The 12,668-nt window shown below is 37.7% G+C and overlaps 1 protein-coding gene across 5 annotated transcripts in view; it reads right to left on the reverse strand.

Moving 5' to 3' along the window:
• Window positions 1-12,668, reverse strand: part of ANKRD12 (ankyrin repeat domain 12) — a 66,203-nt gene that overhangs the window by 37,960 nt on the left and 15,575 nt on the right. For 2 of the 5 annotated variants that reach the window (XM_075084692.1, XM_075084693.1), the window contains 2 exons: window positions 8,426-8,563; window positions 290-437 (listed from right to left, as the gene is read on the reverse strand). In XM_075084692.1, coding sequence (XP_074940793.1) covers window positions 290-437; window positions 8,426-8,512 — 235 coding nt within the window. In that variant the 5' untranslated portion in view covers window positions 8,513-8,563. Of the gene's footprint in view, window positions 1-289; window positions 438-6,761; window positions 6,834-7,913; window positions 8,109-8,425; window positions 8,564-12,668 lie in introns of those variants that run through there. The other 3 variants (XM_075084695.1, XM_075084694.1, XM_075084696.1) reach the window with 3 other exon arrangements.

Raw genomic sequence — 12,668 nt, forward strand, 5'->3', positions numbered from 1 at the left:
CAGAGTCAACAATGAAAAGAAAGATTTATTACTAAAATACAAGCAAAAGAATCAGGTTAGGAAACAACTGGAAAATGTAGATAAACTATGCCGGCATGCTAGCTCTTGCTAATGATAGGATGAAAGCCTTTCAGGCTGAGATGCAACAATCAGAAGCAAGCAAGCAATTTTTATACTTAGCACCTTTTTTAATAGGGAAAAAATAATATTAAAAACATAATACACAATTAATTAAATTAGGATGTATTTTACCAAGAAATAATTAGTTAAGGAAATAAAAAGGTTCTACCTGTGTCTGAATTGCGATCTTCATTTCTGGATGGACTAATAGTAAAAGGAAGTTTACGTTTCATGGAAGACTTTTCTTTCATCTCCTTCCCCACATCACTCCTATCCACTTTTGGAGTTTTGCTGTAGGATGCAATCTTGTCCTTGCTCTAATATAAATAAAAAGTATACTAAGTAATTTTTGCATAAAGCAGAATAGTCTTATAACGTATACAGACTGAAAAGACTGCTATGCGAGAATTTATGTGCATGTGTTTATGTACATGTATCACGTAGTTTATTAAAAAACTTTTAGAGTAGCCTTACTAAAAATAATCAATGGCATTTCTTTTTAAAATTAGTATCGCTGTGTTATTTCTATTTCCAGATACATCACTGTAGAACTGCTGTTCACTACTACAGCCTCGATCAATAGGCAAAGGAACAACACAAACTGGAGAAGAATTTGCTAAGTCTTAATGACCACGTCCCAATTTCCTTCCCTGACCATAGCATAATCATCACATTAAAAGAACATTAAAAGCCCACACTGCAATTCAGACTGTGAATAGTAACACAGTAACAATAGAAATCCTCTAACCACCATCCCTTGCCCCTGCCCCCTCCACCCCCACCCCAGAATCCATCCATACAGAACTCTCTTTCTATTTCAACAAGAATAATACCGTAGCGTTTAATTTTCTAAAGCAAAATTTACTAAGAACTTAGAAAATCTATGAAGAAACTTTTAAAACTGGTATCAAATTTAGGAAATAATAGGCACAAGCTCTTTGGAATTATTAGTTGCATAAATCTGGGATATTTGGCCTATAAAATGTATTTCAATATAAACAAAGAAGAACCTGGATGGGCACAATATTAACTTACTTTTGATTACTTTGATAACATAGGAGGTCAAAGTATTTAAAGGATTGCAGGTTACTGAGAAGACTTGAGAGAACCCTCTGCAAATGCCAACATTTTGTGCTACCGATCAAGATGCAATGTAGACATATAATATCTGTTCATTACTCGCTGCAGAAACACATTATCCAGCTATGTCAGCTATCACAACTCCACAGCTTTATATCGTTCTTAACAGATGATCGGATGAAACCACAAGCAGTTTAATTTTCTAAAGGTAGAAGAGGGACATTGGTGCTTACTAGCCAATCAGAAAAACAGAAGGCTGATCCTTGGTACTTTTGATGCAGGAAGTTAAAAGATTTATTCTGATTAAAGGAAAACTAGAAAGTAACTCCAAAAAATAGTACTACTCTCCAGAGCACCCTTCCTTTATTTAAAAAACAAACACAGTTAAGAAGAGTAGTTTGGTTACATCAACTGACACTGAGTTTAAACTGTTTCCAAAGAAGAAGGCAGAAGTGATTACAGAAAGAACCTGCAAACAAACTCTACAGTCTTCAGATGACAAATGACTGTACCAGGGAAATCACAAAGAAGGGATCAGACTATGTCAGGAGAATTTCTGAAGTAAAAGGTTGATGCCCCCAGAGGAAAAAACCTATCTTCGCTTTGTGTTTGGAAACCTGAAAAAAAACCAAAACCCCAAACAAACCAAAGCGCAGAACAACACACAGACACCAAAACCAGCCCCCCTCCAAAACACCAAAGGAAACAGCAAACACCCCCCAGCCTGTTTTCTTACATAATAGAACAAGAAAATCTAAAACCCCTTAAGACTCCCCTAAACCCTTGAGCAATAAAGTGCCTGTGCTACTACTTTTGAAAGAAGCTAATCAATCTAACAGAATTGATCATTTGCAAATACATCTGTAAATTGACAAGAGAAGATCCAAACTCCATTAAGCCCATTCCAATCTCTTCCACTACACATAAGTTTCCCCGCTTCAGCCCAATCTCACCAAGAGCTCTCTCATCCCTTCTTCCAAACATTCCCATTATTTCTCACATGCACATATGTAAACTTCCCACAATATGGTAAAGCGGTATTAAAATTCTATTGCTTTCTCTAGATTATCTTATGTTAGGTACTATGCAATAAAAAGGATCAATTAAAACTAACTTAGATTTCCTAAACAGGAAACAACCTTTTGCGGTTGGTAATTCTTAAAAAGAATCCCTTTTTTTGGTACTAATCAGTAAAATACATTAGTAGGTTCTCACAAAGAGACACAAGCTGCTTAGAAAATTTAATAGCTTTACCTTTATTCTTAAATTGTATATATATGCATTATGTTAAATATTATGGCTGATGCACTTTTTGATAATCACTGAATATTAATTTTGTGATGATCTAATTAGGAGGAAACAGTTCAAAATGTATACTTTCAGACAAATAAAGATACATTGAAAATTAAAGAACAGGCTATACACAGAAACTGAAAAATGAGAGTATTTTGTTCCTTAGCTGTTGTGGAAATAAACATTTAGCCACCACCAGTAGTGGACTTTCCAACCCAAAAGATGCAATGAATGGGGTGTTTAAGAAGTCTGTACAAAGTCACTGCTATTTCGTATTTTCAGTGACAATGCTGAAATAGAGATGCAATTAGATATGCGTACACCATCACAACCAGGAGAGAAGCAGAGGCAAAGAGTACTGGCAAAGGGAAAATAAAATGATTAGTGAATTTGAAAAACAGTCTAAATACAAAACAAAATGGGAAAGGACAGGATAAAGCCAAGGTTCTACAAATTGATAAAAATAATTAACTGTGCAAGCACATGGCACCACATTAAAAGCCACAAAACTCTTAACAGCCTCCTGGATTCAACTTCAAGTAAAGGAAGGCAAGAGGAGGTAGCAAGCCCTGTAGGTTAGAACTGGCATTTCAGTTTAAAGCGTGAGCATTCACTGCTCCAACTACTCCTTGTCACTGCAACAGCATGGACATCTCTTGTTCAGGGTCCAAGGCAAGATTCAAAATTCACCATGAATAGGTCTATGTATTAGTTTAATGGGATCCATGGAATCAACCCAAAATGAAGTTGACATCTTTTACAACGCAACCTGTAACTCAGTATATCTGTGGACTTTCTAAAGAGGTTCATTAATCTGAAGTGAAAACTGCTGATCAAATAGAACACTGAAGACATGATGATGCTCAGACACATAATCTATTGCTGCAAAAAGAAAGGCATTACATACCCTCCAGGTCCACTACAGTTAGAAAACATCTAATGGCTTTAGACTGCAACAGGAGACAAGCAAAGGTTAGTTATCCTTCCTTCTACTAAGTATCTAACTCTATGCCAGCCAGCGTAATTAAGTATTGGAATAAACTGCCCAAGGAGACTGGAATTTCCATCACTCAACATTTTAAAGAAAAGGTCTGGCAAACATCTGTCAGAACCGAGTGCAGCTTATTCTACTTAGGGGCAAATGGATGAACTGGATCTGCATGTCTCAACATTTAATGCATTCCTCACTGGAGGATGTAGTAACAAGGAAGAATTTTCCCTGTCAACAAAACCATACTAGTGTGCTATGATGAGGAACACATTTTTAATCTGTTCAACAGAAACCGTCTCAGAAGGCTAACAAACAGCAGTCTGGACAATCTCTTGATACCCCATTCCAGCTCTATTGTCTGGTATCGCTACAATCAATGGCAACACACAAAAGGAGACAAGAGTGCCATATAATCTAGCAGATGTACTAAGCCCCGGGAGAATAAGCGTTCTTTTTCTGCCTATCAAAGATAATTACATACTGAAGCATGTTCTGCATGGTATTACAATGGCTTTGGGCAGTATTGTTGGACTTTTCCAAGAAGAGAGTTAATTCTTACAAAGGCCAAATGCGTTTCTCCTTTGGACCACATATGTATCGTTTACTTCCTGGGTTTTGGCCATGCAAGTTCTAAAGTATAAATTCAGATACATGAAAATTTCATAATGTTCTTATCTTTATAAAATATCTCATACAAACACTACGTGGTCTATTCGCTGTACACACTCTTACAATTTTTTTTATTTATTGTATGCTCCCAAGATGAGCAACTGAAATGAAAATACATGTACCCTAAAGCATGTATGATACAAACTCAGCTTATTAACAGGAATGTTATTCCTAATGATTTTTTTTAAGCTCTCAGAAGACCTGAACACATAGCTGATTCACATAGCTATTTACTGGTTGCTAGAACAGCATAGTAAGCATTAACTTCCACTGGACAAATATGAAAGGTTAAGTCTTAGAACAAAAGTAACTTTACTACATTGGTCAGTCAACAGCTAAGAGGGCACAACCAGCAAGAGCTAAACATCGTAGCAACTAGGAAAAAATGTTTTGTGTGAACATTACTTCACATCAGGCCTCCTCTGCCTGCAATGCAGCTCTGAACATAAGAGGGAACACCAATAATCAAACTGCCTATCTGCTGTTCCTTTACAGTCATAGAGATAAAGCTCCACGAGCAGTTAACAGACATTTCTGTTTCAATAACAAAGGGGACACAGAAGCAAGTAAGAGCAAGTTTACATAGCAAAGTGCAGAAGTGGTTTGACTGTACTATACTACAGAAAAAATAAAAAGCCAAAGCTACATGAAAAATACAATTAGAATGCCTTTTTTTTTTTTTTAAACTAAGGACCGCTGCAGTTATCTGAATGTTGAAGACCTCAGGGTCTTTTCACACTGCTGCAAGACACAGGCATCTCTGATGGCACAGTGATTAGTCACTCACTGGTCGCACAATGCCAATAAAAGTGTGTGGACAAGAGGTTTTTTCCTCTTTTTTTTCCTCCCAGATTTTCCAGATTAATCAAGACACTTCCATATCAAAATCCCAGTAAAGCAAAAATTCTACTTTAGTATCCCTTTCACCTGCAGCATCAGTACTTCCTCACATCAATTCCATTAGGTTAACGAATCCATAACTTTTTCATAAGAAGTTCTAATGCTTCAAAGACTCTTGTTTTTAAATTCCTGGTTGCAGATATTTACATGTTGAGAAAAATCCTTATTTGCCTTACAGAAATTTCCACTACTTCCTGAAGATATTTCATTTAAAGTTATCACTGTTGACTCGGCCTGGTCGACCTTCATTTCAGAGTTTTATGTCTGTGAGGAATACAGATTTGCCTTCATGATTTTATGTTGTTCAAATGCCAATTTTATTCTTACCATATTGTCTGTTGAATTTTAAATAATTTTCTAGGCTGAATTAAAATTATTACATTTTGAAAATATGTTATTTTTTCTAATACAGGGGAAAAGGTTGCAGATTATTCAAAGGCCAGCTAAACACTGCTGACAATTACTTGTCCATGTGTCAGAGAACAGTTCATGTGACTGTTTAAGTTATACTGAACATCTTAACCACGTATTGAATTTTCGCAAAATATGACAAAAGCAACCAAACTATTTATTATGCTAAAAACCTGAATACCGAAATATTAACTGCAACACTGTTGCAACAACTGCAATAATTCTGTAATTTTATTTAGGATCTCACTTCTTCAATATTACATATATCAATTTATACCATACAATCCCCAAACTAAACCCTACATTAATCTAATCTCATGTTATAAGTTGTGCCAAGGTGGATAGCGAGCAAGACTGAACATAACATGGCAAGCTATTTATCAGTTTACTGTTTGGTATGAATCTAGGTAGTTCACCATTCTGTTTCCATATAAACGTCCTTGGTCAAATTTTCTAAGTAAACCTACCTTCACTGGCATCTTAATCTCAAACACCAGGCAAAGCAGAATCTGAACCTAGCACATTTGTCGCTACTTTTAATACCTGTACTGGTGATCAGCCTCAGCAACAAGCATTTCCTTGTTAGAGCAGCCAGCTAAGGAGAAACCTTCACCCAAACCAATATGACAATGGAAGGGTTTTATGTGACCATTAAAATCAGAATGTTAATTTACTCCTTTCTAAATTAAATCAAAATTTGCCGTGTTTCCTGATGATTATGTAAATGACACCATGTTCATTGTTGTGCTTACTGCAAAAAATTATTCATGTTTTCATATGGATTCGTATCTTCTGGCAAAAGAGAGCTACGCATGCCTATTTCAAAAGATGACCTAACTTTGCAGAGATTGCAGGGTAGGGGGGTTAAATGGCTCAGCAGACACAGCTGCTCCTGTAATTAATAGATCAGAGGCAGGAGATTATTGGAGAGGAAGGTGTCAAGACAACCAGCAAATACCAAACTGGGCACAAGGATCACTGCTAAGGCAGTTCCTTTGGCAGTGGCTGCAGATTCAACAGCCACTCTGGAAACTAGCACCATTTTTCTATTATAGCAGAAAGCAACAGGGAGAGGAGGTGAGGGGGAGTCACAGGTGGAGAGTGGAGGAGGAAAAGGGACCTCAGAAGTAAACTCTTTATTTTGATTTTAAAAAAAAACCTCAGATTGCAGAGAAATTTTTGTGTAAAATTAAAAGCCTATGAAGAAAAAAAGTCATCTGCACTATAAAAATATGTTAATCTATTTATGTATGTTCAAACCTACAAACAAATGCATTCCAAGCATTTCAAGCCATACCTGTAGCAGAGGAGCAGGGAAAAGGAAAACTTAACACTGACACATTCCAGCAAACCCACTATTTTTTCTTTGCTGAAAGTGAACAAAAGATCAAAAGCAATTTTAACCTCTGTGTTAAAGGTTGTTTTTTTTTAAATTAAAAACACAAATAAAGCTTGAAAAAAAATTACATAAGTCACTTTTCCTAGCATGAGCAGCTGTTGATTGTCTTCAAGATTTTCCTCTGTCAGCAGCTTTTTTTGGAAATACTGAAGTGTCAAGAGTTTATAAAGCCAGAAAATATTTTTAGTTAAATAATAAAAAGTCTTTACAAGACGTAGCTTATTTACAACTGTATGAATGAAAAGGCAGTACCTGAATACCACTAAATTTCATTGCAATAGCCTTCCTATTGTTGCTCCTTGTACTCTCCAGAGTTTCCCCCCTTATCCTCAGTGTTGAATGACACTTCAATTAACTTGACCATATCCCAAACAAGGACCAGAACAAAACAACAACGAAAAACTCCAATATTTTTTCATCCCTTTACTAGTAAGACAATTTCCTTTCCCCATTTTACTCTGTTATCTTCTGCCTCTTATTGAAGTAGTTCAACACAGCTAGCAGAAGCGACTACAATTGCATCACTTTACTGTGACCCATAAAACAAACTGGAAAGAGACTAAAACTCTAAGGTTTTCTATTAATATTTTCAGAAGATGAAGAGTTTGAAGCAGATGCTGGATCTCTCACCTTCTCCTATTTTTTAATCTCTCCCTGTCTTATATCCATTAAGTGGTCTTACACATAATGCAGACTTCAAAATATTAACAGTAAGTATGACCACAAACACACACAATCTCCTGTTCTAGAAAGAACAGTTTTAAACATCATTTGGGAGACAAATGGATTCTCTCTCTTTAGGGCAATATACAACTCATCATTCACAATACAGACTATTATTCTATATTTTGTTATTTATTAGTACTACAGATAAATTTGTCTGTTGTACAAGTGTACTAGGCAGACAAAAGAGAGAACTGGGTTTTTTGCAGCTCGGCCCCAGAAGTTTGACAATGATAAGATACTTCACATTTATAAACAAAAAAACACCCTTCAGTATAACTGGAGGTTGCATACTCTCACTCTGCAACACTTGAAAACGGAGCGTACAGTTTTTAAAGTGGACTCCCTTGTACAGGAGTTGCTCTTAACCCTTCTGCAGCATGTGGCTTTCAATTCCTCCTAACAGAGGGAACAAGTCGCTGTGTTACAAAGGAATATAAGAAACTTCTGTTTGTTCATTGGTCCATCCACTGTCACAGGCCTTCAGAAATGTTTCATGTGTTTGTTACAGAGGGTAAGACACTGTAAAAGCAGATAAAATATGAATCATTGCTTTTGTGAGTGTATAAAGACTTCATATGATGGAAACTATGCACCAACTTAAATCAAATAAACCCAGCGTAGTCCAGCTTCCTTTTGAATTAAGTTGCAAGTTACAATAAAAGACAAATTCTGTTCCCTGTTTTAATTTACAGTTTAAAGCCATGTAAAAATTTTTTCTGCACTCAAGATATCAGAATACAGATTCATATTTATTTCTTCCCACAAACAAAAACCGTGATAGAACACATGCTCCTTGTTTCACTGAAATTAAATTGACATGAATATAATTTTGTTACCTTTCTTGCAGTTGTTTTTTCCACCATGGTACTATCGCTGTCAGAATTTTCAACTTGAACTGCTTTTGTAGACCCAAATTTGGGCATTTTATAGCTGTTTAGCTAGCTGTATCTTGTATCAGTGGGTTCATCGTGTGTCTGAAAAATAAACAACCAACATCATATAAATATACACACTAGAGTGTTATTTCAGGACAAATACTGCAGCAGATGGTAGCGAAGCTGAGCAGTACCTCAAAAAAGGACTAACAATGACACTTGACCTCAAGCATCCCACTCGTCTTCAGCTCAAACCTCAGGGTGAAAACCCAAAAGGTCTAACACTGCTACTACGGGGAAAAGTACCATCAGAAAACCTCAAAGTCAGGTGCTGAACTGCCTCATCCCTCTAACTTACCTCTTTGGCAGACTTAACACTTTTGGGTATTTGATGGTTAACTGGTTCAGTATCTCACTTAATTTTATAGGTAATAAGACTGGAAGGATGCAGAAGATTCATTTCTAGCAACAGTGTGAAGATAAATTAATCTTTCTAGCCTGGGAAACTGAAATATTGTCTACCCAAAATATTATGGAAAGGTCAAATCTTGGTGATTTGCTATCCTATTTGTTGGAACAACAGATATGTTAGAAGAAAAATCTAACTGGAACGAGAAACCTTGATTTCTACTGTCTAGCAAATTAATTATATAAGCCATTGCTATGTATATAAAACTCTAAGAGGCCTGTGGTGTTTCATCTTCAGGGTACACCAAGTAAGTGTCATTACACATTCACATAATGGAATTTTATTTTCTCCATGTTAGTTTTGATTTTACTTTTCTACTTCTAGAGAAGCAAAATACTTTTAATACCTGGGATCATTTAGGTTGGGAAAGGCCTTTAAGATCAAGTCCGACTGCAAAATCTACCAGGGAAAGTCAGGTTGTCCTAAAAACTTACGTCAGGAGCATAGTAGAATACTGCTCTACACCTTCAACACTGCCTTAATGATTCTATGATTATGGAGATCACCTCCAGGCATGCAGAGGAAAAGAAGATTATCAGAAGTAGTCAACGTGGATTCACCAAGGGGACATCCTGCTTGACTAGCCTGATAGCTTTCTATGATGGCATGACTGGCTGGGCAGATGGACAGAGAGCAGTGGATGTTGTTTACCTCGACTTCAGCAAGACTTTTAACACTGTCTCCCATAACATCTTCATAGGCAAGCTTAGGAAGTGTGGGTTAGATGAGTGGACAATGAGGTGGATTGAAAACTGGCTGAATGGCAGAGCTCATAGAATCATTAAGGTTGGAAAAGACCTCTAGGATCAAGTCCAACCATCAACCCAACACTACCATGTCTTCTAAACCATGCCCTGAAGTGCCACATCTACACGTCTTTTAAATACCTTCAGGGATGGCAACTCTACCACCTCTCTGGGCAGCCTGTTCCAATGCCTGACCACTCTTTCAGCTTGGAGGGTTGCTATGAATGTTGCAGTCTGGTTAGAGGCTTGTACCTAGCAGTGTTCCCCAGGGGTCTGTGCTGGGTCCAGTCCTGTCCAACATATTCATCAATGACCTGGCCAAAGGGACAGAGCGTACCTTCAGCAAGTTTGCTGATCATACAAAACTGGGAGGAGTGGCTGATACACCAGAAGGCTGTGCTGCCATTCAGCGAGACCTGGACAGGCTGGAGACCTGGGCCAAGGGGAACCTCATGAAATTCAACAAAGGCAAGTGGAAGGTCCTGCACCTGTGGAGGAACAACCCCATGCACCAGTACAGGTTGGGGGCTGACCTGCTGGAAAGCACCTCCACTGAGAAGGACCTGGGAGTGCTGGTGGACAGCAGGTTGACCATTAGCCAGCAATGTGCCCTTGTGGCCAAGAAGGCCAATGGTATCCTGCGGTGATACTACTGCAGAGAGTCCAGAGGTGAGCTACAGAGATGATCAGGGGACTGGAGCATCTCTCTTATTGAGGAAAGGCTGAGAGACCTGGGATTGTTTAGCCTGGAGAAGAGAAGATTGAAGGGGGATCTCGTCAATGCTTATAAATATCTAAAGGATGAGTGTTGCGAGGATGGGGCCAGACTCTTTTCAGTGGTGCCCAACAACAGGACAGGGAGCAATGGGCACAAGTTGGAACACAGGAAGTTCCACCTGAACATGAGGAAAAACTTCTTTACTGTGAGGGTGACAAGTAGTGGAACAGGCTGCCTACAGACGCTGTGGAGTCTCCTTCTCTTGAGACATTCAAAACCCACCTGGATGTGTTCCTGTGCCCCCTGCTCTAGGTGTCCCTGCCCAAGCAGGGGGGTAGGATGAGATGATCTCCAGAGGTCCCTTCCATCCCCTGCCGTTCTGTGATTCTGTGCCTGAGATGTACGTGAGAAGTAAAATTGCATTTGACAGCACTTTAAGGCTGGTTACCTTTTATGGGTCTTTTTGAACTGATGTGATAATAGTTTCAGTGAGTCTTGTAGTAATTTTATGTCTCAGCTAGACATTGTTTTAGGTGTGACATTTCTATTTCTGCTTTACAGTTAAGATTTTGGGATCACCACATAGTAAATCTGTTGCTCTTGTAGGACCAGGGTCACTGTTTTGGTTTGACACAGGTAACTGCCAACAGAGACTGGTGTTTTCTCTTTGGAAGATGACAGAGAAAACTGTTTTGCACGCTAGACCCGACACACAAGACTTTCATTTTCAAACACGTTTCTACACACCACCTCACCACCCATCCATTCATCCATCCCCCACAAGGCCTAAACTATGGGAAATTATCTTACAGAATACTTGGCTAAGGTTAATACCATTATATACAACAAAGTAACATCTTTCTTTTTCTTCCAGAACAGGATGGGAAGAACAAGTGGGTAAGGGAAGTTCGAAATACTCAATCTTAAAGTCAGAAAACTAAGAAATGCTGCACTAAGATCTGCTCTTTTCCTCCCTTAAAAAAATTCACACCTGAATTCTTTAATTTTTTTAACGTTAACCACAAGGAAGAGCTTAATTAGAAACCACCTCGCATAAAATAACCTGAATCTTGTCTCTACTAAGATACAATATACATTGTGAAATTCCTATGGTTCTACTCTTACACAAGACAAAGAAACATTAGAGTATTCCCTTCATTATGTAGTCTCAGTAGGATTTATGCAGCCCTACTGATACGGAGAGTAATTGTTCATTTTTAATGGACATCAATGCACATGGTTATTTGCCTTTTTATTTGCTTTTCATAACAGTTGAGGAAGAAAAAAAAGGTTATTGGTGCAATGGAGAGTACTCTAGAATAGAGCTTCCTGTAGTTTACAAAAACATTTCTCAACCCTAAAAGCAGCAATGAGTTAGTATCTTCACAGATGACTACTGTGCCGATTACACCGTACACGGAGTATTACCATAGCAGCAAATAACCCTGTTTTCATGGGTTTAAAAAGAAAATACAAGTCATAAATCTGTTTTTACTCAGCCTCTCAAATCTTCTAAGTTTCACATTCGCAATTCCCATTGTATGTATCATCATGATTACAACTACTTTAAAGATAACTTTCACACGTTGATTTGTTTTATCTTTTTAATCAAAACATTTCTCATTGCTGTTCTTCCCTTCCTTTTTTGTTGCTACTTGAGTCCCTGAAACTATCTCCATTCCTGCTTTGCTCCTCTTCTTTTCCTGGTTCGGTATGCCATTTCCTATACTCTTCTGGAACCGACAGTAATGAGCACAGCTTCATGAACATAGTAAAATTTATTAGCTTAGGCTTTGCTCCATTCCTCTTATTTGCCCCACCAGTAAGGGCTAAACCACATTAACTGAACAAGACTTCCTCCTTCAGAAAAGGCCCAGCATCCCTACACGTCCTTTCAAGTCTTACTGAACAGAAATAGTTTATTTTTAAAAATGGTAGACAAAAAAATATTTCAAGCTACAGGTATTGTATAGGGGCAAGAGGACAATGAAAACATTTTCAAAATAAATTAAAGGTATTTTCAAATAACAGCACAAAATACTCAAATGTAAGTAAATGAAAGCATAGGATGTTTCCATTTTCTTTACCACATGATCAAAAGTAGATGTGAATTTATTTAATTCTTGACCCCAAGCCAATTGTTTTGAAGAGACAACTGCTTTGGAAGTTCACTCAGCTGAATATGACATACTGGATTATTAAAACAGAACCATCCCAACTATACACTGACACATGGCAGTATTTCCATTCTATGTTTCATGTGCAGGCTGC

This window comes from Phalacrocorax aristotelis, chromosome 2, assembly GCF_949628215.1.
Source record: "Phalacrocorax aristotelis chromosome 2, bGulAri2.1, whole genome shotgun sequence".
Taxonomy (NCBI): Eukaryota; Metazoa; Chordata; class Aves; order Suliformes; family Phalacrocoracidae; genus Phalacrocorax; species Phalacrocorax aristotelis.